This window comes from Cydia splendana, chromosome 10, assembly GCF_910591565.1.
Source record: "Cydia splendana chromosome 10, ilCydSple1.2, whole genome shotgun sequence".
Classification (NCBI taxonomy): Eukaryota; Metazoa; Arthropoda; class Insecta; order Lepidoptera; family Tortricidae; genus Cydia; species Cydia splendana.
In genome coordinates this window covers 7,060,498-7,087,860 of record NC_085969.1, presented here as the reverse complement: position 1 = coordinate 7,087,860, position 27,363 = coordinate 7,060,498, and the positions used below count along the sequence as shown (strand labels likewise).

Sequence of the window (27,363 nt, the reverse complement as noted above, 5' to 3'; positions counted from 1 at the left end):
TCTCTCTGCTCAGAGCAAAACTGCTACAGCTGAGCATACCTGCGAGAATTGTACAAATTGTCTGCAGGCTGTTCATGGGAAGAACCATTAAAATTAGAACTGGGAATACCTTCTACCCACCTTTAACAGTATGGCAAGGCCTCCCCCAAGGCTCCGTTCTCAGCCCTCTTTTATATAACCTTTATACATTTGATGTTGAGCAATCTGTCCTCCCCTTCTGCAACATCCTGCAATATGCCGATGACTTGGTTGTCTATACCGCAGTTCACAATTTAGATGAAGCGTCTTCTAGATTGAATGAGGCCCTGGTGTACCTCAAAGACTGGTTGTATGAGCATGGTCTTTCACTTTCACCCTCCAAATGTTGCACAGTCACTTTTACGCGCTGCCATACCATTCCTAATATTATTCTTCAATATGAAGACCAGATTATTCCCAACAGCAGCAGTGTAAAATTTCTGGGTGTTATTTTTGACTCCAAAATGACTGGTGTTCCACATTTAAAGCATGTCATTGACAAGTGTGAAAAAGGCATTAATGTGCTCCGATCCCTTTCTGGGGTCTGGTGGGGTGCTCATCCCTACTGCCAAAAACTTATTTACAATGCCGTAATTCGTAGCCAAATGGACTATGGTACATTTGTTCTAGAACCATGCAATAAAGTAGCTCTCAAGAAACTAGATGCTATCCAAGCCAAATGTCTTCGGATAATCCTTGGTGCCATGAGATCCTCACCAAAGAATGGCATGCAGGTGGAGTGTGTGGATCCTCCTCTTTGTCTCCGCAGGCAACTCCTTGCAGACCGATATGTTTTGAGGGCATGTTCAATATCCAGCCACCCCCTCATTCCTCGCTTACAGGCTCTCTCATCTTTGGTATCTGTAAATGCATATTGGACTCATAAACAAACACCAAGATTCATTAACAGCTTCAGAAAAATTGAAAACCTCCCTTCCTCACTTTATAGCACTGACAAAAATCCAATATTTGAATTTGAATATAATTGCTTAACTTTCCGCCCAAATGTAATTTTAGATTTTAATATCAATAAAAATGATCTAGGAGCTAATATTAAATTAAACAAAGAATTAGAAAAATGGCCAGATTACTTACCAATCTACACAGATGCATCAAAATTGAACCTCAATAGCTGTGTGGGAGCAGCAATCTGGATCCCTAGATACCGCATTCTTTTATCATATAAATGTCCTTCACAGTCCTCCGTCTTCACTGGGGAATCAATTGCCTTAATGGAAGCAGTTGCATATGTTGAGTCTCACAAAATTCCCAAAGTTATCATTTTCTCTGATGCCAAAAGCTGCCTCCAAGCCCTATCTGGTAACCAGCTCAAAATGAAAATGATTTCCCCATTCATCCTGAAACTTAAACAATTACTGTACAGATGTGAAGAAATAGGCTTACAGGTAACATTAGTATGGATTCCGGGTCACTGTGGGATTAATGGCAATGAGGATGCTGACATGTGGGCCAAGCAGGCCACTCTCAATGGATCGGAGACTCACAACATGGTTCTCGCATCTGACTTAATTATTAAAGCTCGCCGTGACTTAAGAGACGATTGGCAACAATTATGGGATTCCTCTAGACGACATGTAGGAAAACACTACGGAAATATACAGCCAATTATACCTCATAAACCATGGTTCTTCCGTTTTCGCTCTGCATGTAAATGGGCCACGTCTACACTTTGCCGGCTTCGTTTGGGTCACGTATGCACTCCTGTATTCCTCGCAAAAATTAGGGTGCGGGATAGCTCTTTATGCGAGTGCGGTCTTGACGAAGGAACGACGGAACACATTTTCTTTTCTTGCAACAGACTTAACCACTCTTTATATGATGTTTTACCGAAAAATATTCCGCGGCCTATCAATTTTCAAACGCTTCTGGTTCTCATGGATCCTCCCATCACTGGAATTATTCTTAAACACATACAAGAAAATAATATAAAACTTTAACGGCTTTACTTGCTCTACTCTTTCTATAATACTTGTCATCTTATATCTATTGTCCATCTCTTATTTTTCTCCTTATGTTGGCATGCTGCCTAACTGTCAAAACTATCGCCTTTCCCGCTCTTTTTCTAATAAACTGTACATATGTCATGTGTTGTCTGTGATGTCCATAACAATAAATGTTTTTGTTTTAGGTTCCCAGCACAATTCCTATCACCAAATCAAAATTATTCACCGAACATTCTTATCGTGCGTAGTACGTCTTAAAACGTCGTCATTGGCAAAATCCCTCCTGCCAATACACACAAGAGGGGAAAGCCATAAAAAAAAAAAAAAAAAAAATGCAGAATACTGGAAATAAATAACACAAAAATACGAGTAAAACAATAATTTATTGATACGTATAAAAGGCAGTCATTACATTAAATGTAAAACACAGACATTACGCAGTTTCGCCTATATGAATACGTCGCGTTTTTCTAGTGCAGTAATTGCAGTATTAATAAATGTAGAGTAGAAATAGACATCGAGTACAGGGTACAATCGTGAAAAATACATAGTGACATTTATACGCATTGACTAGAAATGTCGATGTTACTTAACCCTTTAACCGTCATGGGAATAAAAAGTAATGACACTCAATCTGAAGGTAAATACCTAGGCGTTTTTAACACAGAACTTAAAGTGCACTTATCAGTAAAAGCTTAATTCACCTAATAAACCTAAAAAAAACAATAATCACAGTCTGATAGACGGCTAAAGGGTTGCACATCAATTTCACTACAGGGTAGCAGTTAAGACGTACCTACTAAGACTAGAATCGAATTGCATTGCATTTTACATTGCACAGCTGATAAACAAAATAAATATAAAATATGTGTATAAATCTTTTATTTACAGTATGATATAAGTTAAATAATTTTAACACAACAAATAGAACTACCGGCAAGTTGCTAAAACAGCACCAATTTTCGAACACTGGTGTGTCATACCATCCGTCCTTTCCTGCTAGATTAATTGGAAAAGATGATGTGTGACGTAGTATGGAAACAGGACATAGATGCTTGGTTTTAACGCAATATAATCTAACGTGTCACGATTCTTATAGCAATACGTTTTTAAATAACATTATTACATAAACCTAAGCCACTGAAAATGTTGTTCACTATAAGCTTTGCATTCACTGAAAACTAAAACTAATGGAATTAAGTGGTCCATCGGCCGCTTAAGCGGCTCATAACGTTTTCTTTCATACAAATGATGAGTGAGATGGATGAAAATACAGGCAACGGCAACCTTAGAAGGGTGAAAGGAGACAGGCAGATGTTTATAGAATTCCATCCCAAAAGATAAATTATATTCACCATAAACACACAATTCTTGCACTAGAGTCAGGGTATTCGTCGTCAGGAATCCTCTTTAGTATGTCGCTGCCTATACGTCCGGAAGTTTACACGAGTCGATCGACGTTGGCGCTGTCAGGTTGCCAATCGTAGTCGATATCGGTAGAGTCGGCGACGGAGAAGACCGCGCCACCCTCGGTTCAGATGGCCGCTTTCTCCGGATTGTTGGCGTCACTCACTCGTCGAGAATGCGGTGCCCTGCGGAGGGTCCTCGGCTGAAGATTAAGAGGTGGCAAGTTGGGTCGTTCGATTCTGGTAGGAGAGGAAACCAGCGGTCTTCCCCTGCGGAGGGTTTCCATACCGTTTCTGAAGTATTCCTCAGTGCGGTCAGCGTAGCTTTCAATCAGTGGAGCTGGATCTTCGTATTCGACGTTGAAATGCCGAGTTATAGCGAGGTCTTCTGGTGGACCCAACTTGTATAGCGGAGGTTCGACGCACTCGTAGTGATGGTCTTCAGTTTCATCATGGGGGTATGTGTCAGCAACAAAGTGGCGGGTACCCCTGGGGGTGAGGGCGGCCCAGAGGACGCGGGAGTCGAGGGCTGCACCCCCGTAGAGCGCGTTGGAGCCTCCTGCCTTGCCTGAGCTGCTCTTGCAAGCGCCTCGGGACCTGTACAAGGATAACCTTGTAGGTAATGGAAAATAATGAGTATAAGATATATTATTGGAATTCGGAAAGTCTAAAAGGCTTACATGAATGTCATACGGTAGTGAGTATTACCACGTATTATTACCTATTGTTTTTAATTATAAGTCTTGAAGAGCTATTGAGTAGTTAATATAAAGCATTTTCAATCAGCGTAATAGGAAACAATTGTGTGTTTTATCATATCAGAGACCAATCAAGATGAGATGGCAGAGACTAACAGGATATAGATGGCTGACACTTACTCTCGGCACCTAAACAGGAATAGCGCCAGCAGTGCCGCGATGCAGAGAACAGCTACGCAGCACGTGATGAGGACGAGCAGCCACGTGTCATCGCCACCGCCTGGTTCTGCAACACCTGCCACTACCAACACCGGTTCCATCACCATCAAGTGACATGCAACTTCCAGACACTTCCAGTGTTTTTACACTGGAAGTTGCATGTCTCTTGATGGTGACTGCTCTGCCACTACCAACACCGGTTCCATCACTATCAAGAGACATGCAACTTCCAGTGTTTTTACACTCGAAGTTGCATGTTTAACAATAATTTGAGGCAAGGAAATGGTAAGTACGTCAATAATTGAATGCAATTCCAGGTTAATTTTTCTTGCTTCAATATTACCTATTGTTCTTCTAGTGAATAGAATCAGGCGTTACTTTGCGGAAATCCATACTAATTAAAACCAAAATATTACTTTGCTAATCCGCGAAAAGATAACGTGCTAGTCAATCAGTGCTAACCCGTTATACTTACTTGCGTATTTTTACATGCAATTAATATTCCCACCCTCCCACCGCAAAAATAAATACGCAAATAAATATAACAAACCACCACCAAAAGAATAAACCTCGACACGTGTTTCGCCTCTCTACGAGGCATCCTCAGGAGTTGTTGACGGTCTGACGCCCGGCAACGGAATGACCTGTCTAGAATGGTCGGCCATATTTATACCTTGACCACTCCCCCTACCGTGCAAGTGTGAGTGAGATGGAAAAATTCGTAATAACGGCGATGACGCAACATTCAATTGTTCGTTAAGAATCATGCCCCTATTGTTGTACCTAATTATTTCCAGTTGTTCCAGAACACCCAAACGCAATCCCTTTTCGCAAACATGTAAAATATCAAAAGAATGATTCTCCGATAAAGTGTGACCTGTATCTAATAAGTGCTTTGCAAAATTGGACTTCTCTGGATGGTTATGTCTATATGACGCAACATGCTCTTTATACCTAGTAGTGAAACTACGGCCCGTTTGCCCCACATACACTTTATTGCAATCGTCACAGGTAAGCTTATAAACTCCAGACTTTTTCCCATTCTCGATCTTATCTTTGCCATTGCAAAGCTTCGAGTGCAAAGTATTATTTGTCTTAAAGGCCACAGGAATGTCGTTAGACTTCAAAATTTTGTAAATTGCATCAGACAACTTGCCAACATAAGTTATGCTCGCTTTATATTTCTTAATCGGTTCAGAGGATCGTGCCGCATACAACATAGTGTTGACCATACTATTCCGCTTTTTCCTGATGATACCATCCACAACAGACTTATCGTAACCATTCGAAACTGCTAAGTGATAAATATTATTTAATTCAATCTGATAGTGTTCATCAGAAAGAGGCACAGTCAACATTCTATGCACATAACAATGAAAAGCAGCCAACTTATGCTGCCACGGATGCGTGGAAGAAGCCGGGATAACTGTATCGGTATGTGTAGGCTTACGGTAAATTTTGAACTGATGCCTGTTGTTTACTTTAGTGATTGTTAAATCTAGAAAATTCAATGAGTTGTCTTGCTCTAGTTCCTTTTTAAACTTAATTTTTGGATGCTTACCATTAATTTCAGCAATAAATGCATCCAGCAGGCCCATACTACCCGTCCAACAAATAATCAAATCATCCACGTATCTAAAATAGTATAATATATTATTGTTGCCCGCAATATGCTGGTTCTCAAAATGGTCCATAAAAATATCAGCCATTAAAGGACTTAGTGGTGAACCCATAGCCAAACCATCACTTTGCAAATAATACTGTCCCCCAAATCTGAAATAATTTTGTTTCATACAAATCGCTGTTAGATCTATCAATTCATCTACTTCCCCTGGATGTAAACGTTGCCTTTCAAAAAGACCCTTAATAATCTCCAAAGTCTCTCCATATGGCACATTTGTAAACAAACTGTCTACATCCAATGAAAGAAGAACAGCATTATCTGGTATGTTAATGTCCTGGATCTTTTCTATTAACTGCAAGCTATTTTTCAAGCAATATTTCGGCTGGAACTGGGACTTGTCTCTTATAATGGAATTCAACCTTTTTGCCAGATTATAAGTTGGCGCACCCAAATATGAGACCACTGGACGAACTGGGATATTATCCTTATGAATTTTGGGAAGTCCATAAAGAATAGGAGCTCGTGGATTCATAGGCACAACCATACTCTTCTGATGTTCGGTTTCAAAAACAAATGAAGAATTCTTAACTGCTTGTCTAAGATCTTTCTGGAACCCTGGAGTTGGGTCTCTTTGCAATCTCGAAAATCCGTCACCTTGAATAAGGTCTAGTACTTTCTGATTATACTGTCCCTTCTCCATAATCACAATGCAGTTGCCTTTATCTGCCTTTGAAACCACCAAATCACTGTCTTGCACTTTCTGTTGTATAGATCTTAGCAGCAAAACATCAGAATCAACACACGCACTCTGTGCTGGACTAGTACTCTTGATAACATTAGCCACCATGGTCTTTGTATCTACATCACCACGGCCCCGCACTATTGCAACCTCAGAATCCACTGCCAAATTTTCTAATGTTCTATGAGTAATTTTTGTCTGGAAATTATACTTCAAACCTTTATCTAAAAGCCCAATTTCATTTTCTGAGAACTCCACATTAGTTAAATTCTTGACTCGAGGATGGAAAACATGGTGAGTTGTTACTTGCACATCACTTCTCCTTAAAAATGAACCAGAACTCGACTCTGTTAACCTACGCAATTTGTTAAGCTGGGTAGTATACATCTGGTGTGCAAGTTCAGAAGCAAAGTATCTCGCCTTCTGGTCCAGAATATCGAATTCGAGATTATGCAACTTAAATGAAAGTTCTGAATATAACACCTTAAGATGCAATTTCAAATTATCCCTTACTGAAAACCAGTGGCGAGATTCTTCGTTCAACCATATTTTCTGAGCCCTATTAATAGCCAATTTAGCAGCCCTGGAAGTACTACTACAGCGGAAATGGATGTAATTAGGAACAACATTCGAACGCTTGCACTGTTGGTTAAACCAAACATTCTGGACAGCTGCACGATGTTGTTTGGTTAGTTTGACATAAAGTCGTGCCTGTTCGGCCACGCAAGCCGTTTTCAAATAGTGAATAGAATCAGGCGTTACTTTGCGGAAATCCATACTAATTAAAACCAAAATATTACTTTGCTAATCCGCGAAAAGATAACGTGCTAGTCAATCAGTGCTAACCCGTTATACTTACTTGCGTATTTTTACATGCAATTAATATTCCCACCCTCCCACCGCAAAAATAAATACGCAAATAAATATAACAAACCACCACCAAAAGAATAAACCTCGACACGTGTTTCGCCTCTCTACGAGGCATCCTCAGGAGTTGTTGACGGTCTGACGCCCGGCAACGGAATGACCTGTCTAGAATGGTCGGCCATATTTATACCTTGACCACTCCCCCTACCGTGCAAGTGTGAGTGAGATGGAAAAATTCGTAATAACGGCGATGACGCAACATTCAATTGTTCGTTAAGAATCATGCCCCTATTGTTGTACCTAATTATTTCCAGTTGTTCCAGAACACCCAAACGCAATCCCTTTTCGCAAACATGTAAAATATCAAAAGAATGATTCTCCGATAAAGTGTGACCTGTATCTAATAAGTGCTTTGCAAAATTGGACTTCTCTGGATGGTTATGTCTATATGACGCAACATGCTCTTTATACCTAGTAGTGAAACTACGGCCCGTTTGCCCCACATACACTTTATTGCAATCGTCACAGGTAAGCTTATAAACTCCAGACTTTTTCCCATTCTCGATCTTATCTTTGCCATTGCAAAGCTTCGAGTGCAAAGTATTATTTGTCTTAAAGGCCACAGGAATGTCGTTAGACTTCAAAATTTTGTAAATTGCATCAGACAACTTGCCAACATAAGTTATGCTCGCTTTATATTTCTTAATCGGTTCAGAGGATCGTGCCGCATACAACATAGTGTTGACCATACTATTCCGCTTTTTCCTGATGATACCATCCACAACAGACTTATCGTAACCATTCGAAACTGCTAAGTGATAAATATTATTTAATTCAATCTGATAGTGTTCATCAGAAAGAGGCACAGTCAACATTCTATGCACATAACAATGAAAAGCAGCCAACTTATGCTGCCACGGATGCGTGGAAGAAGCCGGGATAACTGTATCGGTATGTGTAGGCTTACGGTAAATTTTGAACTGATGCCTGTTGTTTACTTTAGTGATTGTTAAATCTAGAAAATTCAATGAGTTGTCTTGCTCTAGTTCCTTTTTAAACTTAATTTTTGGATGCTTACCATTAATTTCAGCAATAAATGCATCCAGCAGGCCCATACTACCCGTCCAACAAATAATCAAATCATCCACGTATCTAAAATAGTATAATATATTATTGTTGCCCGCAATATGCTGGTTCTCAAAATGGTCCATAAAAATATCAGCCATTAAAGGACTTAGTGGTGAACCCATAGCCAAACCATCACTTTGCAAATAATACTGTCCCCCAAATCTGAAATAATTTTGTTTCATACAAATCGCTGTTAGATCTATCAATTCATCTACTTCCCCTGGATGTAAACGTTGCCTTTCAAAAAGACCCTTAATAATCTCCAAAGTCTCTCCATATGGCACATTTGTAAACAAACTGTCTACATCCAATGAAAGAAGAACAGCATTATCTGGTATGTTAATGTCCTGGATCTTTTCTATTAACTGCAAGCTATTTTTCAAGCAATATTTCGGCTGGAACTGGGACTTGTCTCTTATAATGGAATTCAACCTTTTTGCCAGATTATAAGTTGGCGCACCCAAATATGAGACCACTGGACGAACTGGGATATTATCCTTATGAATTTTGGGAAGTCCATAAAGAATAGGAGCTCGTGGATTCATAGGCACAACCATACTCTTCTGATGTTCGGTTTCAAAAACAAATGAAGAATTCTTAACTGCTTGTCTAAGATCTTTCTGGAACCCTGGAGTTTGCAAAGTGATGGTTTGGCTATGGGTTCACCACTAAGTCCTTTAATGGCTGATATTTTTATGGACCATTTTGAGAACCAGCATATTGCGGGCAACAATAATATATTATACTATTTTAGATACGTGGATGATTTGATTATTTGTTGGACGGGTAGTATGGGCCTGCTGGATGCATTTATTGCTGAAATTAATGGTAAGCATCCAAAAATTAAGTTTAAAAAGGAACTAGAGCAAGACAACTCATTGAATTTTCTAGATTTAACAATCACTAAAGTAAACAACAGGCATCAGTTCATAATTTACCGTAAGCCTACACATACCGATACAGTTATCCCGGCTTCTTCCACGCATCCGTGGCAGCATAAGTTGGCTGCTTTTCATTGTTATGTGCATAGAATGTTGACTGTGCCTCTTTCTGATGAACACTATCAGATTGAATTAAATAATATTTATCACTTAGCAGTTTCGAATGGTTACGATAAGTCTGTTGTGGATGGTATCATCAGGAAAAAGCGGAATAGTATGGTCAACACTATGTTGTATGCGGCACGATCCTCTGAACCGATTAAGAAATATAAAGCGAGCATAACTTATGTTGGCAAGTTGTCTGATGCAATTTACAAAATTTTGAAGTCTAACGACATTCCTGTGGCCTTTAAGACAAATAATACTTTGCACTCGAAGCTTTGCAATGGCAAAGATAAGATCGAGAATGGGAAAAAGTCTGGAGTTTATAAGCTTACCTGTGACGATTGCAATAAAGTGTATGTGGGGCAAACGGGCCGTAGTTTCACTACTAGGTATAAAGAGCATGTTGCGTCATATAGACATAACCATCCAGAGAAGTCCAATTTTGCAAAGCACTTATTAGATACAGGTCACACTTTATCGGAGAATCATTCTTTTGATATTTTACATGTTTGCGAAAAGGGATTGCGTTTGGGTGTTCTGGAACAACTGGAAATAATTAGGTACAACAATAGGGGCATGATTCTTAACGAACAATTGAATGTTGCGTCATCGCCGTTATTACGAATTTTTCCATCTCACTCACACTTGCACGGTAGGGGGAGTGGTCAAGGTATAAATATGGCCGACCATTCTAGACAGGTCATTCCGTTGCCGGGCGTCAGACCGTCAACAACTCCTGAGGATGCCTCGTAGAGAGGCGAAACACGTGTCGAGGTTTATTCTTTTGGTGGTGGTTTGTTATATTTATTTGCGTATTTATTTTTGCGGTGGGAGGGTGGGAATATTAATTGCATGTAAAAATACGCAAGTAAGTATAACGGGTTAGCACTGATTGACTAGCACGTTATCTTTTCGCGGATTAGCAAAGTAATATTTTGGTTTTAATTAGTATGGATTTCCGCAAAGTAACGCCTGATTCTATTCACTATTTGAAAACGGCTTGCGTGGCCGAACAGGCACGACTTTATGTCAAACTAACCAAACAACATCGTGCAGCTGTCCAGAATGTTTGGTTTAACCAACAGTGCAAGCGTTCGAATGTTGTTCCTAATTACATCCATTTCCGCTGTAGTAGTACTTCCAGGGCTGCTAAATTGGCTATTAATAGGGCTCAGAAAATATGGTTGAACGAAGAATCTCGCCACTGGTTTTCAGTAAGGGATAATTTGAAATTGCATCTTAAGGTGTTATATTCAGAACTTTCATTTAAGTTGCATAATCTCGAATTCGATATTCTGGACCAGAAGGCGAGATACTTTGCTTCTGAACTTGCACACCAGATGTATACTACCCAGCTTAACAAATTGCGTAGGTTAACAGAGTCGAGTTCTGGTTCATTTTTAAGGAGAAGTGATGTGCAAGTAACAACTCACCATGTTTTCCATCCTCGAGTCAAGAATTTAACTAATGTGGAGTTCTCAGAAAATGAAATTGGGCTTTTAGATAAAGGTTTGAAGTATAATTTCCAGACAAAAATTACTCATAGAACATTAGAAAATTTGGCAGTGGATTCTGAGGTTGCAATAGTGCGGGGCCGTGGTGATGTAGATACAAAGACCATGGTGGCTAATGTTATCAAGAGTACTAGTCCAGCACAGAGTGCGTGTGTTGATTCTGATGTTTTGCTGCTAAGATCTATACAACAGAAAGTGCAAGACAGTGATTTGGTGGTTTCAAAGGCAGATAAAGGCAACTGCATTGTGATTATGGAGAAGGGACAGTATAATCAGAAAGTACTAGACCTTATTCAAGGTGACGGATTTTCGAGATTGCAAAGAGACCCAACTCCAGGGTTCCAGAAAGATCTTAGACAAGCAGTTAAGAATTCTTCATTTGTTTTTGAAACCGAACATCAGAAGAGTATGGTTGTGCCTATGAATCCACGAGCTCCTATTCTTTATGGACTTCCCAAAATTCATAAGGATAATATCCCAGTTCGTCCAGTGGTCTCATATTTGGGTGCGCCAACTTATAATCTGGCAAAAAGGTTGAATTCCATTATAAGAGACAAGTCCCAGTTCCAGCCGAAATATTGCTTGAAAAATAGCTTGCAGTTAATAGAAAAGATCCAGGACATTAACATACCAGATAATGCTGTTCTTCTTTCATTGGATGTAGACAGTTTGTTTACAAATGTGCCATATGGAGAGACTTTGGAGATTATTAAGGGTCTTTTTGAAAGGCAACGTTTACATCCAGGGGAAGTAGATGAATTGATAGATCTAACAGCGATTTGTATGAAACAAAATTATTTCAGATTTGGGGGACAGTATTATTTGCAAAGTGATGGTTTGGCTATGGGTTCACCACTAAGTCCTTTAATGGCTGATATTTTTATGGACCATTTTGAGAACCAGCATATTGCGGGCAACAATAATATATTATACTATTTTAGATACGTGGATGATTTGATTATTTGTTGGACGGGTAGTATGGGCCTGCTGGATGCATTTATTGCTGAAATTAATGGTAAGCATCCAAAAATTAAGTTTAAAAAGGAACTAGAGCAAGACAACTCATTGAATTTTCTAGATTTAACAATCACTAAAGTAAACAACAGGCATCAGTTCAAAATTTACCGTAAGCCTACACATACCGATACAGTTATCCCGGCTTCTTCCACGCATCCGTGGCAGCATAAGTTGGCTGCTTTTCATTGTTATGTGCATAGAATGTTGACTGTGCCTCTTTCTGATGAACACTATCAGATTGAATTAAATAATATTTATCACTTAGCAGTTTCGAATGGTTACGATAAGTCTGTTGTGGATGGTATCATCAGGAAAAAGCGGAATAGTATGGTCAACACTATGTTGTATGCGGCACGATCCTCTGAACCGATTAAGAAATATAAAGCGAGCATAACTTATGTTGGCAAGTTGTCTGATGCAATTTACAAAATTTTGAAGTCTAACGACATTCCTGTGGCCTTTAAGACAAATAATACTTTGCACTCGAAGCTTTGCAATGGCAAAGATAAGATCGAGAATGGGAAAAAGTCTGGAGTTTATAAGCTTACCTGTGACGATTGCAATAAAGTGTATGTGGGGCAAACGGGCCGTAGTTTCACTACTAGGTATAAAGAGCATGTTGCGTCATATAGACATAACCATCCAGAGAAGTCCAATTTTGCAAAGCACTTATTAGATACAGGTCACACTTTATCGGAGAATCATTCTTTTGATATTTTACATGTTTGCGAAAAGGGATTGCGTTTGGGTGTTCTGGAACAACTGGAAATAATTAGGTACAACAATAGGGGCATGATTCTTAACGAACAATTGAATGTTGCGTCATCGCCGTTATTACGAATTTTTCCATCTCACTCACACTTGCACGGTAGGGGGAGTGGTCAAGGTATAAATATGGCCGACCATTCTAGACAGGTCATTCCGTTGCCGGGCGTCAGACCGTCAACAACTCCTGAGGATGCCTCGTAGAGAGGCGAAACACGTGTCGAGGTTTATTCTTTTGGTGGTGGTTTGTTATATTTATTTGCGTATTTATTTTTGCGGTGGGAGGGTGGGAATATTAATTGCATGTAAAAATACGCAAGTAAGTATAACGGGTTAGCACTGATTGACTAGCACGTTATCTTTTCGCGGATTAGCAAAGTAATATTTTGGTTTTAATTAGTATGGATTTCCGCAAAGTAACGCCTGATTCTATTCACTATTTGAAAACGGCTTGCGTGGCCGAACAGGCACGACTTTATGTCAAACTAACCAAACAACATCGTGCAGCTGTCCAGAATGTTTGGTTTAACCAACAGTGCAAGCGTTCGAATGTTGTTCCTAATTACATCCATTTCCGCTGTAGTAGTACTTCCAGGGCTGCTAAATTGGCTATTAATAGGGCTCAGAAAATATGGTTGAACGAAGAATCTCGCCACTGGTTTTCAGTAAGGGATAATTTGAAATTGCATCTTAAGGTGTTATATTCAGAACTTTCATTTAAGTTGCATAATCTCGAATTCGATATTCTGGACCAGAAGGCGAGATACTTTGCTTCTGAACTTGCACACCAGATGTATACTACCCAGCTTAACAAATTGCGTAGGTTAACAGAGTCGAGTTCTGGTTCATTTTTAAGGAGAAGTGATGTGCAAGTAACAACTCACCATGTTTTCCATCCTCGAGTCAAGAATTTAACTAATGTGGAGTTCTCAGAAAATGAAATTGGGCTTTTAGATAAAGGTTTGAAGTATAATTTCCAGACAAAAATTACTCATAGAACATTAGAAAATTTGGCAGTGGATTCTGAGGTTGCAATAGTGCGGGGCCGTGGTGATGTAGATACAAAGACCATGGTGGCTAATGTTATCAAGAGTACTAGTCCAGCACAGAGTGCGTGTGTTGATTCTGATGTTTTGCTGCTAAGATCTATACAACAGAAAGTGCAAGACAGTGATTTGGTGGTTTCAAAGGCAGATAAAGGCAACTGCATTGTGATTATGGAGAAGGGACAGTATAATCAGAAAGTACTAGACCTTATTCAAGGTGACGGATTTTCGAGATTGCAAAGAGACCCAACTCCAGGGTTCCAGAAAGATCTTAGACAAGCAGTTAAGAATTCTTCATTTGTTTTTGAAACCGAACATCAGAAGAGTATGGTTGTGCCTATGAATCCACGAGCTCCTATTCTTTATGGACTTCCCAAAATTCATAAGGATAATATCCCAGTTCGTCCAGTGGTCTCATATTTGGGTGCGCCAACTTATAATCTGGCAAAAAGGTTGAATTCCATTATAAGAGACAAGTCCCAGTTCCAGCCGAAATATTGCTTGAAAAATAGCTTGCAGTTAATAGAAAAGATCCAGGACATTAACATACCAGATAATGCTGTTCTTCTTTCATTGGATGTAGACAGTTTGTTTACAAATGTGCCATATGGAGAGACTTTGGAGATTATTAAGGGTCTTTTTGAAAGGCAACGTTTACATCCAGGGGAAGTAGATGAATTGATAGATCTAACAGCGATTTGTATGAAACAAAATTATTTCAGATTTGGGGGACAGTATTATTTGCAAAGTGATGGTTTGGCTATGGGTTCACCACTAAGTCCTTTAATGGCTGATATTTTTATGGACCATTTTGAGAACCAGCATATTGCGGGCAACAATAATATATTATACTATTTTAGATACGTGGATGATTTGATTATTTGTTGGACGGGTAGTATGGGCCTGCTGGATGCATTTATTGCTGAAATTAATGGTAAGCATCCAAAAATTAAGTTTAAAAAGGAACTAGAGCAAGACAACTCATTGAATTTTCTAGATTTAACAATCACTAAAGTAAACAACAGGCATCAGTTCAAAATTTACCGTAAGCCTACACATACCGATACAGTTATCCCGGCTTCTTCCACGCATCCGTGGCAGCATAAGTTGGCTGCTTTTCATTGTTATGTGCATAGAATGTTGACTGTGCCTCTTTCTGATGAACACTATCAGATTGAATTAAATAATATTTATCACTTAGCAGTTTCGAATGGTTACGATAAGTCTGTTGTGGATGGTATCATCAGGAAAAAGCGGAATAGTATGGTCAACACTATGTTGTATGCGGCACGATCCTCTGAACCGATTAAGAAATATAAAGCGAGCATAACTTATGTTGGCAAGTTGTCTGATGCAATTTACAAAATTTTGAAGTCTAACGACATTCCTGTGGCCTTTAAGACAAATAATACTTTGCACTCGAAGCTTTGCAATGGCAAAGATAAGATCGAGAATGGGAAAAAGTCTGGAGTTTATAAGCTTACCTGTGACGATTGCAATAAAGTGTATGTGGGGCAAACGGGCCGTAGTTTCACTACTAGGTATAAAGAGCATGTTGCGTCATATAGACATAACCATCCAGAGAAGTCCAATTTTGCAAAGCACTTATTAGATACAGGTCACACTTTATCGGAGAATCATTCTTTTGATATTTTACATGTTTGCGAAAAGGGATTGCGTTTGGGTGTTCTGGAACAACTGGAAATAATTAGGTACAACAATAGGGGCATGATTCTTAACGAACAATTGAATGTTGCGTCATCGCCGTTATTACGAATTTTTCCATCTCACTCACACTTGCACGGTAGGGGGAGTGGTCAAGGTATAAATATGGCCGACCATTCTAGACAGGTCATTCCGTTGCCGGGCGTCAGACCGTCAACAACTCCTGAGGATGCCTCGTAGAGAGGCGAAACACGTGTCGAGGTTTATTCTTTTGGTGGTGGTTTGTTATATTTATTTGCGTATTTATTTTTGCGGTGGGAGGGTGGGAATATTAATTGCATGTAAAAATACGCAAGTAAGTATAACGGGTTAGCACTGATTGACTAGCACGTTATCTTTTCGCGGATTAGCAAAGTAATATTTTGGTTTTAATTATTGTTCTTCTTGCAATATCCGGTGTAATTATAAGTATTTTAACGTTCGTTCTTCTTGATCACAAAGTTACCTAATAGGATTGCCTTTATGCCCACATAGTACCTACCTATTCTTCCCATAAGCCCATTTAATAAACTACAGAGTTAGGTACCTACAAAGAATTCAGTCGATCGATGCCCTATCGGTTTCCATACAAAAATCATTACTTGAAATCTGTAGACCTTATTTTCTCTACAAGTCATCTAGAACTCACCGTGTCTAGGCAGCTCATGATATTCCACGCCTGGAAATAGGGAGTTCTCCTCGTTGTTCTGCGGCGGGCATTTTGAGGCGCGGCAGGGCGGTGTCAGGTTGGCAGCATTAGCGAGGAACGCCGGTAGCGGTGGTGGTGGCAAGTACAGGATGGAGTCCGGCGGCGGGCCTAGGGACATGCATTCCGATCCGCACGTCATGGCTGGAAGAGATATAAGATATCAAGTATCTGCTTTAAGTCTTTGTTGCTAATTAACCATTAAATGCATGATTTTTTCTTTTTGCCCGAAATTAATTTAGGTATGTATCACATAATTGTTTGCCGATTCTAGGAAAAATTGTAAAAAAAAATATAACATCGATTTTCACTGCGAAATCATGTTAAAAGTTGCATAGGCTAAATCATATTTTTGTAAATATATAACTATTAGTAAGGGGTAGGTATAGTTAAAATTTTTTGAACTGATCTTGTTCACTTACCTGTACTAACAATGGCATTGTTCTATTACAATCCTATTATCTGCTTTTGTTCTTGTAGGCGCCAACCAATTTACTTACAAAATAAGTTAGAAGTATATATCTAGGTAACGGAAGACGACTTTAAGAAAATCGCTGGTCCGGTATGGACCCGTTTAGCAAGAGACAGGAATACGTGGAAATCTTTAGAGGAGGCCTTTGTCGACAGACAAGCTGTTCTACACAAACATCTAGTTGCCGATAACATTGACATAAGTTAGGATTAAATTAATTTAGTTAGTTTTATTAGTAAGTAGGCATAATATTAATTGTAAGGAAAGAAACAGCAATAAAGGCTATTTTATTTATTAGGTATAGGAAAAATCTTACTGCTATCAGAAAGGTACACTATTTGTGATATTCCTATGATAATGTTTGTAAATATTAAATATTACAAACCCCGAAAAATTTGCCCAAAATCATCAACTTTCAGGTTTTTTAAAGTTTTCCGACTTTCGTCTTTAAAAAAAATGTAATTTTTATAAATTAAAATACTGCGTAAATGTATGTAATAATTCGGAAAATGGATTAGTTTTACTATTGAAATAATATACAGAAACAAATAGAATTTCTATAATTATGCATAAAATTTGATGTTTATTTTGTGATGTATATCTACATCACTATGCATTTAAGGGTTAAATGTTTTGAAGCGGGACTTAATATAAGGAACGGAAATAATATGTTCAAGACCGTGGAAAGCGGGATTATTCAAGCTCGGATCTTAAATTATGACCAGTATGGGACCCTCTACCTCGACTAGGGAAATTTCACCAAAACAAATCCGCTTTAATGGACTTAATTTTTTTTCAAGTAATGATAAAGTCCCGAAATTATGAGAGTTGTGCGCGGGGCCGAAGCCAATACGTTGAGGTGATCAACAGTTTATGAGTTTCATGTATATAAGGACTATAAGGGGCACACCGGGCGGATACTGCTCCTGTTGCCATTTCTGTTTTATCGCGTCTATATTAATGATCTTATAATTATTATTGCAATAAAATGAAGCAAACAATTCTAAAAAGAAGTCTGGCTTGTCGTCGATACGGAAACTTCGATCTTGGGCTCTAATTTAGCTCTCAAGTCTCAAGTATGTTTTCCTCCTCCAAAATTAAACCTTAATAATTTTGTATTTATTTAAATGAATTATTCAAAATAAATTATTTATTTACACATTTAGGTAAGACCTGAATATATAAACGAACAAAAACTTGAATAAAAAGGTACTGAAATATTGCTAATAAAATTTGTACGTTTAGATAGATTATTACGAGTTCCTGTCTTATTTAAATTAATTGATTTAATCAATTGACTTTGTAAATTGGAATTCATTTAAACAAAGGGATTTTCAATGACTACAAAAATATTACACAAACAACACAACACAAACTCAACTTAAGTACCTCCACTAAGTTTGTACAAAAGTGACTACAAGTTAAGTTCACTAAATTACTCACTTTTTGTATTAAAACTCGATAATCCTCTCAAAATGGACGCACTTTGGGACACGGCTTACACTTGTCCCAAAATTTTGGTCCACGGATGCAGAGCGCAAGCGCGAAACTCTTCCGTGGCATCCCCAAACACACGATACTAGAACATCACACTTTTTGACTTCAAATCCATTGCGCTTTTTGCAGTACCCGCTTCATAACTTCCCTTAGTAAGCGCGCAATGTATATTAGCACGAGCGATATCTACAGCATGCAGGAGGGAGTCAGTATAGGGTGAGGTATTGATTTGCGACTGCGCGTTGAGATTTCGCGCCATGGATTAGGGCGCATCACTTATGGGATGTTTTGTATTTTTGTCCCTTTTACGCTTGGAGATTTTTGAGTCGGATAAAAAGAGAGAAACTATAAAATTAAGTGCGGTTACTTATTTTAAAATATCTTCATATTTTTATTTGATTATCGCGGTAATTGAGTTTGGAATTGGTTTAATACATATTTCATTATGAACCGTTTCTAATTATAATTTAAATTGTATTCTTTGTTATTTTATTAGATTAATCAGAGACCACGATTACGACCTTAAATTAAGCCTAATGGTAATTAATTGATCAACTTAGTGGATAAAGTCAGGGGTTCTTAACTATATGAGTACCTCTACCTTACCGAACTATTTTTAGTGTGAGGCAACCACCACACCAACAATTCTAACAATATGACTACCATTAGCGTTAGCTTTAAGGTATTTATGTGTGGGCCACTAGTTGCCTGAAATATACATTTTCATTACATTTCATTAGATCTTACAACCCCAAGGGGATACTAGGTTGATCGAATAGTTTCCTTTTGACACATTCATTGCCACTAAGTGCTACGGGTTACGCTCGTAGCGCGTTGCCACGGTTTCGCCGTATGGAGCGCGTAGTCGCTACGAACAGTGTACGCGACAGTCGGGTTCTTGGCCCTGAATGTGTTAATAATTTTCTTTGACCAATGGTTTAATTGTATTGTTACCAACTTCGTACGTCCATAGGAACTTTCCCAAAACTCATTGGTACAGTCACCTGCAATAATATGTTACTCTTCGAAGGCCGCAAAAATATCTGACACGATCTTATTTGTAGAGCCATAAGAGCGTGTCAGATATTTTTGCCGTCTTCGAAGAGTAACATATTATTGCAGGTGACTGTACCAAGTAAAGGTGCATGGTGTTGGTAAAAGTTGTATCAATAATGTTCGTGTAATTTTTGGAAATATTAAATATTATATTAAGAACGGGCCACTCACGTATTTTAAGTCGAAAAACGCTCGACATGTTTCACTCCATACGTAATACGTGAGTGACTCGTTTTTAATATATTTAATATGTCTGTGTCTCACGGAAGTTTTGTTTTTGGAAATAGTTTGTTTTTAGGCCAAGTAGATTAACGCCACAGTTAAAAGTTAAAATCCTAAGTTATTTTCAGACGACGTCGATAAGCACGAAAGTGGAATGATGGATTGGTATTGGTCCGATTAGAAAGTATATAGGTACTTATGTTATGTATAATACCGTCAGTACGCGTAACATGAAAACAAATTTGAGTTATTAAGATAAGAAAATTAATATAAATTAAAATAAGAAAAATCCTTTCTGGGGTCGAGTTATCAATGTAAATTAACACCACGGCTCGGAACCGGTTTTTTCATCATACAAAAAATACCGGTATCATTACGTTCTTTTTCGTTCTTTGGTTTATTATTTTATTTTTGATGGACAATCTAATAATACGAAGTCGTTATCTAAATACATGATTCAGTCTTACGGAAAAAGCATAAAATTATTAGGCTATTTTGGGATTTAAAACCGGTTCCGGGCCCTGATTAACACCAAGTGGGTGTAAAACATTCACGCGGGCTGTCCATGCCTTGGTTGCCCTCGTTATCGTTTCCTGTACGAAAACCTTTATTTATATTTATTTGAGTGTGGTGGAAGTGATTGATGTGGATATTAATGCGGCTTTACTATTAGCATCAGGTAATTACTAATTATACTGTTCTACATACTTACATATAAAACTTACTTACTTCTGTGAGAGGTTGCTTACCTTTGCTTGACTGACACATACAATAAAATACAATACTCTTTATTGCACACCTGACGTACCTACTCGTACACACAGACACACACACACACTCACACTCACACACACACACACACACTCACACACACACACACACACACACACACACACACACACACACACACACACACACACACACACACACACACACACCGATTCTGATTTAACATTTTGTAAAGGTTTCATCTTGTTTTGATACGAATTTAAATCACAGTCGTCTCATAAGGCATCTCGCTCGCACTAGTTAGTACGCCGTTTCAGTTTTTCAATCTAAATCAAATGTATATATTATTTATTTTTTATTCTATCTAAGTACCTACGTTAGAGTTAGACCAAGAAAAGTCTGCAACGATTTTGATAGCACACGCAGTGCAAGTGTTATATATACGTCTAGCACTTTTTCAAACTAATTCCAATTTGTATTATCAGTTTTGAATTCAACAGTAGGTAGATACTGATGAGTTCTTTCGCTATTTTGTCTAAGCTAAGAAAATACGTGTAATGAACAGTCTTTTATCAAAAGTCTGTGTTATTAGATTCCCCGGAAAGACAATAGACCGGAAATTAGAACTTCCCTTTTATATCAGACCCAATTTATTTTACGGTTTTGATACGCGTCATCATATCATAATCTGGGACCACATGTAGCCTATGTCATAGACTCGGTATGGACGCATTTTGTAATGGCTTAAGAGTCACGCGAACCTAATCGCCGCCATACAATTAAGGACGCTGACTGACGACGCTGTCAATTTAAAACGTCATTATGAAAAATCATGAAGTTTTACATGAAGCAACATGTGACATATGTCTATTTCTGTTACTTGTTTTCGTTGCTAGAAATTTTAATATACTTAATGGTAGAAGAGCCGGCCGCAAAATTTCTAACCGACTTGATGCCACGATGAAATGCACAATGGTTTGCCATAAAAGTGATGCTAAGTCCGAATTCGATAGTCTGCCACGGCGGAACTTGCCGAAAGTACGAAAAAGAAGGCCACTTCCGGTGCGAAAAAAGAGGGCTGATTTAACCCATCTGATACCGAAATAATAGTTATGGCAGCAGTTAGAAATTTACATGTACCTAGACACAGAAAAGCGAAGTCTTGCCAGTATTTTTTTGGCGAAAGTGCTTGGCAGACGCTCTTAAAGGTGACTATCGGGACCCCTAAAATCACTGGTATCTTTCTGCCCCCGAAAAACCGGGATATGTTTATCAGTCTTCACTCACAGATCCCAACTTACCTCCACCTCCCCTACCCTGAAAAAATCGTATGTAGATGTAGAGGGAGTCTGTCTCTGACTTTACTCAATTAACCTACTGATCCTATTGCCAAGATTAACCTAGATAGATCGACAGTATTGAGAACCGGCTCTGATCCCAAGATGAAACACTTTCTAGGATAGGATCAACCCTAAGCCGCGAATAAAGTGCGGCCCATACTTGTTATTCCGCGCACGACTATAAACATGAACATGCATCGTTATTAAACGCTATGAAGCGGCACCTTATTACATTTTTTATATTCCTAGAGCAAAGGTCTAGTTCAAACAGTTCAATAAACGGTGAACTTTAACATTTCAGCCCGATAAAAGGATCGTCATCAACGTCACGATGTCAGATACCTACCTACCTATATACCATTATACATATTGTCGACCGCAAAACTTTCAAAAAAGTAGTACCTTGGTTGATTTTTTCTAATTATTTGACGAAGCCAATTCCTCAATTGACGATTCTTGATCAGCAACGCATTGTGAACGAATTGTGAATTGACGACTTGTTTCTACTTAAGTACCTAGTTATACCTATTGTTTATTGTTTTAATAATAGGTAAATGTGGTTTCCTAAAGTATGAAAATATATTAAAAAACTAAAAAAAGTACTTTTCTTGCTTCATACAGTATATTATGGTGCCTGCAGTCTGCGCTAATACGACACATTGTCGCTTTGCCTCTACAAAGTATTTTCGCTACATAGCGCTACGAGTTTAGTTTAGCAGTAAATGAGACTTGGGTTGTGGTATTTTTAAACGCGGTTGGCAATGTGTCTAAACCCACACAAAACCCGCTGCCCGTTACTGAATGATACCTTTAGGGTAATTGGTTAGCATCCTTTCCAAATCATGTCAAATTCTAAACTGATGCCCCTGATGCCTAAATATATTTGTAACATCGACGCACGCTAGCTACGACTTTTTTTTTTTAAATACCTTATAGAATACGACCAAAATAAAGTAAAATACTTAATAATGATAATGTACATAGCCACATGACAACACACCCGTCCTTAATATCCTTAAAATATGTAGTAGCATTTCAGGTAAATTTACCTAAATGAAAGCCTATATATATTGAATTTGCTATTTCCATCCCTAATTCCCAGGGCATTCATGCGTGACAGCAATTATAATTAAGCCTCCACTACGTAATTAACCATATTAAATTTGGAGTTCAACATTGCGCGGGCTATGCTCCCATTGCTCCCACAAACCCAAAAGAAAACAAACATTACACAATCGTCTATGGTTATTATGCAATTTTATTCCATGCAGTCAGGAAAACTATGAACTAACGATACTATATACTAAATGTGACTTTAATGTTTGACAGTGGCGCCGCGGTTGAACTGCAAAACTATATTTGCACAGCGTATGACGTCAACAAGATGGCGGCTCCATTGATAAAGTGTCATGGCGGCGGCGTTGGCGCGAAGGCGCAGGCCCGGGGGTTATACAGCCATTGATAGAGTGTAAGAATCGTTATTTAGTACGACACGACAACGACAAAAATTAGCGTGTGGGTACAGTATAGTGCGACATAAAATAGTAGATTTAAAATAGAATGGAACTAAAAAAATTCCATACTAAGTTATTGCCATGTTTAAGCATTTTACGTCAAACATGTGACAGTAACGTAGGAAGTGGCGCCCTTAATAATTTTCTACAATTTCATGTCGTACTATAATCTGCTTAAGTTCTTAAGGGGCCCACCGATTAACATCGGATGGTATCTGTCTGTCAGTTGTTCGGAACTGTCAACTTTTTGTTCTAACTGACAGGCCGATTCCGTCCGGCGGACTGTTAATCGTGGGCCCCTTTAGGATTATTGTTTTCATCGATTTGGAGGAGTTGAGAATACGAGTACTTACCTATATACCTTCACCGCAATTTTCTCCATCGGCTGTCAAAATTATTTAATTTTGGTCTATACTCAAACACACCCACTCTGTAAATTTTCTATGGAAAGTCGACTCTACGCACCTACTTTTTTTTAAATTTGCATTTTTCTAATGACAAAGTGGGTGTGCCAGAGTATATTAAAACAAACCACGCAAGACGAAAAAGATAGTATTGCTTGCTGCTTGCCGGGAGGCTCCATCCGATAGATAATGGACATGTGTAGGTACTTTAATTAAAAGAAATAAACAATTTTATGTTATTGTTCTTTCAGAATACATGCTCGCGATATTGCCTAGAAACCCGTGCGAGTCGGTAGTCGTTACTTATTTTTTTTACAATTATGGCCTGAATGCGAGTCCTTTAAACCAGACAGTCGGTAGTCGTTACTTATAAAGGCACTTTTGCAAGAGCAGCCTATTTTCAAACAGTGCAATAAAAGCTATAGGCTCGCCTCAGATGCCGCCCCTGTCGCCGCCGGGTCGCACGCCTGCCAGTAACAAAACGCCGCGAAACAATTTCTAATTTGAATTTCGAACGAACAATTTCGAAACCGGTTTAAACTTCGAAGTAACCGGTTGAAGATTTTGAACGAGTTGTTGTGAACTGGTGAGTTTGTTGTTTTAGATTTTTGATTATTTTATTTTTGTTCAACTTGAGTTTTTAATTAAAATGCCATTCAATACAACTGCCTATCGAGTATAGTTATATCAGTTATAAGTTTTTTTTTTTATTATGTCATAATAATATTAGGTATAAATGGAAGTGTGTACTGTGTGTACAAAATAATACTGAATACAAATATTGAAGTACATAGCTTTATTTGTTAAAAAAACTTTTTAACATCAAAAATAGCTATTCTATTGTGCTCATGTTTCAATCTTGAATAAGTGTCGGGCTGTCAGTTAAGTTGAAAGTTTGAGACAATTTGAAGAGCGAGTAGACAATAGGGTATTATGATTCCATCATCCTTATGTCTTACACTACAATTCCCTTGACGACTGACGTATAAGTGAGGATCGTTCAAACTGCCAAGTGTTCAAAGCGTTGGTTGGATAGCACTTAAATTCATTTTTATAGCACTAAAATTAACAAGGTCAAAGTTATTCTGAAAATTTCGATCGCGGTGTCATGAACACGCAGAGTGTGTTCAATTTCTCGTTAATCTTTCATAAAATACCTATTTGGATAATGGTGTATCATTATAATAATTATTGTATTGCTACGTAAAAGTTAATTTCATAGTCATCAATCTGATCTAATGTAAATATTAAAATCCACGTTATATTGCCAGTTTTGGTATTAGCATGTGTTATTATTTTCTCCAATTCTTTGCGCTAGTGATGCGTCAAATTTTCAGGAAAGAAGGCCTTATGTAGTGTTTTCAGGGTTCCATTTCGGTATTTAAAAATCGAGCACAACATGTCGGAATTTACAAGCGTAGCGACGATTTTATGACATGAGCGTAGCGTGCTACGTAGCGTAGGCTGCTACGGGTACTCGGGTTAGGCGTTGTAGCATTCACGTGTTTCATCAGTGACTTACATGGTTACAACCTGAGACTTTTCAGTTATATGTAAACTTTGAAATATTTGAATACTTACGGCATTATTTTTTATTATGTTGTAAAAATGTTATTATAGGTCACACTGTTTTGTTTGTAATTTCCCGCATCGTTAGATCATTTAATCGAATAAAACTCATGTGGATGTTTATGCAATACGGAATGGCATAAACCCGTACTCTAAATTCGCAACATGAATTAATTATTCGACAATAAATTGTATCATGGGATTCATGGCCGTGTTCAACATTTAGGATTTAGAATAAGTTTGAGTTTAATTTTCATAAAAATAAAATGACTAGGCAATGTTGGGGACGGGTGGTAAGATGTTTTTTTTTGTACTTTTAAATATTTTTTACGCAGATCCTTTTATTGTGAATGCAATGGATAGGTACCTATTTCTTGATAAACATATTATTTTGTTATTGGGATCCAATGGTGAAGTTAGGATTCCCTACGGTTATTTTTTCCAACCCTGATTTTAATGAATTGCAACATTGATCGTTATATGTTTTATTATCAATGTTGCAATTCATTGTCACAGCATTGGGTTTGCTTATACGGTGACAGTTTTTTGCTCTCCTATTTTCCCCCTATTCTCTCTTTCCTTCATTTGTGAAAAAGTGGGCACGGGGCACGAGATTCATTTCCATCTAAATAATATACCCTGAACCACACCCTGAACTTAAAAAGTCAGCATAAACCAAGCGCTTCTCTATAATAAGCCGTCTTTATCTGGTTTCTAACCAATTACCTCTAGGAATTAGGCATAGGACATTAGGTCGGGCTAACTAAGCTACCACGCCACTATTATATTAAAGTTAATGGAACGTTTTCGTCCTTTTTGTGCCCCTACTAACAAGCGGGGTTAGGTACCTATGTATTGCAGACCAGGGACCGTTACCGGTATAGTAAATATAGTAATACCTTTGACAATATTTCTTTGATATTACGTATAGAATAGTATTTAGGTAAGCATAATGATTGATCACATTAGGTAAATTAAGTGCATAAATATACATAAACAACGGTGATACCGAAATTGAATACCGGTTTATTTGTATGAAAAATATACCGGTATTCAGTCCCTGTTGCAGACGTTCTTTGTTTTTTATATGTACATATTTGGATGTTGATAAAGAAACATACGTGAGCTCAAATATTCGCGTATTCAAGTTGAAAACGGTCCCTGTTTTGGATAGTAGGATAGTTTCTTCCAAATCGGTTAATAAACGACTAAAATGACAGACTTCCATACTGGAATAACTCAATTAATCCAAACAGCAAAGTAAGTATAATTCTCATTTTGAAGACAATTAAAAAGATATGTTTTAATACATTTTTGTAAATTAGGCTTACAGGATTATAACAAGTTTTGACATTATCTACAACATTTAAAACGTGCTTCTAGTTTGAAGGATTATATTTTAACACATTAAAGATCTTTTATAATGCAAATGGGAGCAATTTGCTTAAAAAGGGCTTTATTTGATATAGGTATAGCAAATAAAGAAAAGATAGAGGGCTTACCTCATTTAAATATAAAACTCCTCTGGGATTTTATTCTTGAAAGTGTATTTGACATATATGATATTATATTAAAAAGGTATTGGTTGATTGATGACGCGGCACTCAAAAGGCCCGCAACGCCACAATAATAAATGGTTGATTGATTGTTATTAAAAATATTACAACATACCTACATTATGCAGTTGTATGGAACCTTCGGTGCACGAGTCCCAGTTGTACTTATTTGGTCAAATTATTGCAAACTATCGCCATGTTACATCACGTTGTCCTATTAGTTGCATTCTGGTTAAAGAAGTGTCACTGTTTATCATATTCATAACAAATCTAGATCAGAACTCAAAATCGCGAGACATTCTACTGTTATATTGGTTTTATTTTATATAGGTAGGTTATATGTAGTTATGTTTATTTACGAATATGGCCGGGTTTGTTCACCGCTACGATTAATGCATTTTTCTAACGCCTCAGCCCCTCGGGAGCTAATATATTTCAACTCGCCATCTAAATAGAATTTATTCTTGACTTGAATTCTAAAATAGTGCCCAAAGTTGCGCTGAAATTTTTATTTTAAGTTTTATTGACATTACGATAGGTACG

General features: G+C 38.0%; 2 protein-coding genes across 5 annotated transcripts in view; one reads left to right on the top strand and one right to left on the bottom strand.

Moving 5' to 3' along the window:
- Nucleotides 1-2,346: 2,346 nt before the first annotated feature.
- On the bottom strand, nt 2,347-18,496 carry LOC134794148 (uncharacterized). 4 transcript variants are annotated; one of them, XM_063765855.1, is made up of 4 exons: nt 18,377-18,496; nt 16,405-16,605; nt 4,267-4,387; nt 2,347-4,000 (listed from the first exon to the last, which is right to left on the bottom strand). In XM_063765855.1, the coding sequence occupies exons 2-4, from the start codon at nt 16,601-16,603 to the stop codon at nt 3,517-3,519; spliced, it is 804 nt and encodes a 267-aa protein (XP_063621925.1). In that variant the 5' UTR covers nt 16,604-16,605; nt 18,377-18,496; the 3' UTR covers nt 2,347-3,516. The 4 variants fall into 4 exon arrangements, with proteins under 4 accessions (XP_063621925.1, XP_063621926.1, XP_063621927.1 ...); XM_063765856.1 differs by having other exon boundaries at nt 2,347-3,985; XM_063765857.1 differs by having other exon boundaries at nt 4,267-4,372.
- A 5,648-nt stretch (nt 18,497-24,144) lies between these two features.
- Nucleotides 24,145-27,363, top strand: part of LOC134794182 (potassium channel subfamily K member 1-like) — a 101,665-nt gene continuing 98,446 nt past the window's right edge. Inside the window, exon 1 of the mRNA XM_063765913.1 lies at nt 24,145-24,281. The gene's annotated coding sequence lies outside the window, so the exon portion shown is untranslated. The remainder of the gene's footprint in view (nt 24,282-27,363) is intronic.

Excerpts from the sequence above, each read along its gene's own strand:
- LOC134794148 (XM_063765855.1), bottom strand. The coding sequence starts at position 16,603 with ATGACGTGCGGATCGGAATGCATGTCCCTAGGCCCGCCGCCGGACTCC. Across the intron at positions 4,388-16,404 it reads TCATGAGCTGCCTAGACACG|TGGCAGGTGTTGCAGAACCA; the intron begins GTGAGTTCTAGA and ends CGGTGTTGGTAG. Across the intron at positions 4,001-4,266 it reads TTCCTGTTTAGGTGCCGAGA|GTTATCCTTGTACAGGTCCC; the intron begins GTAAGTGTCAGC and ends ATTACCTACAAG.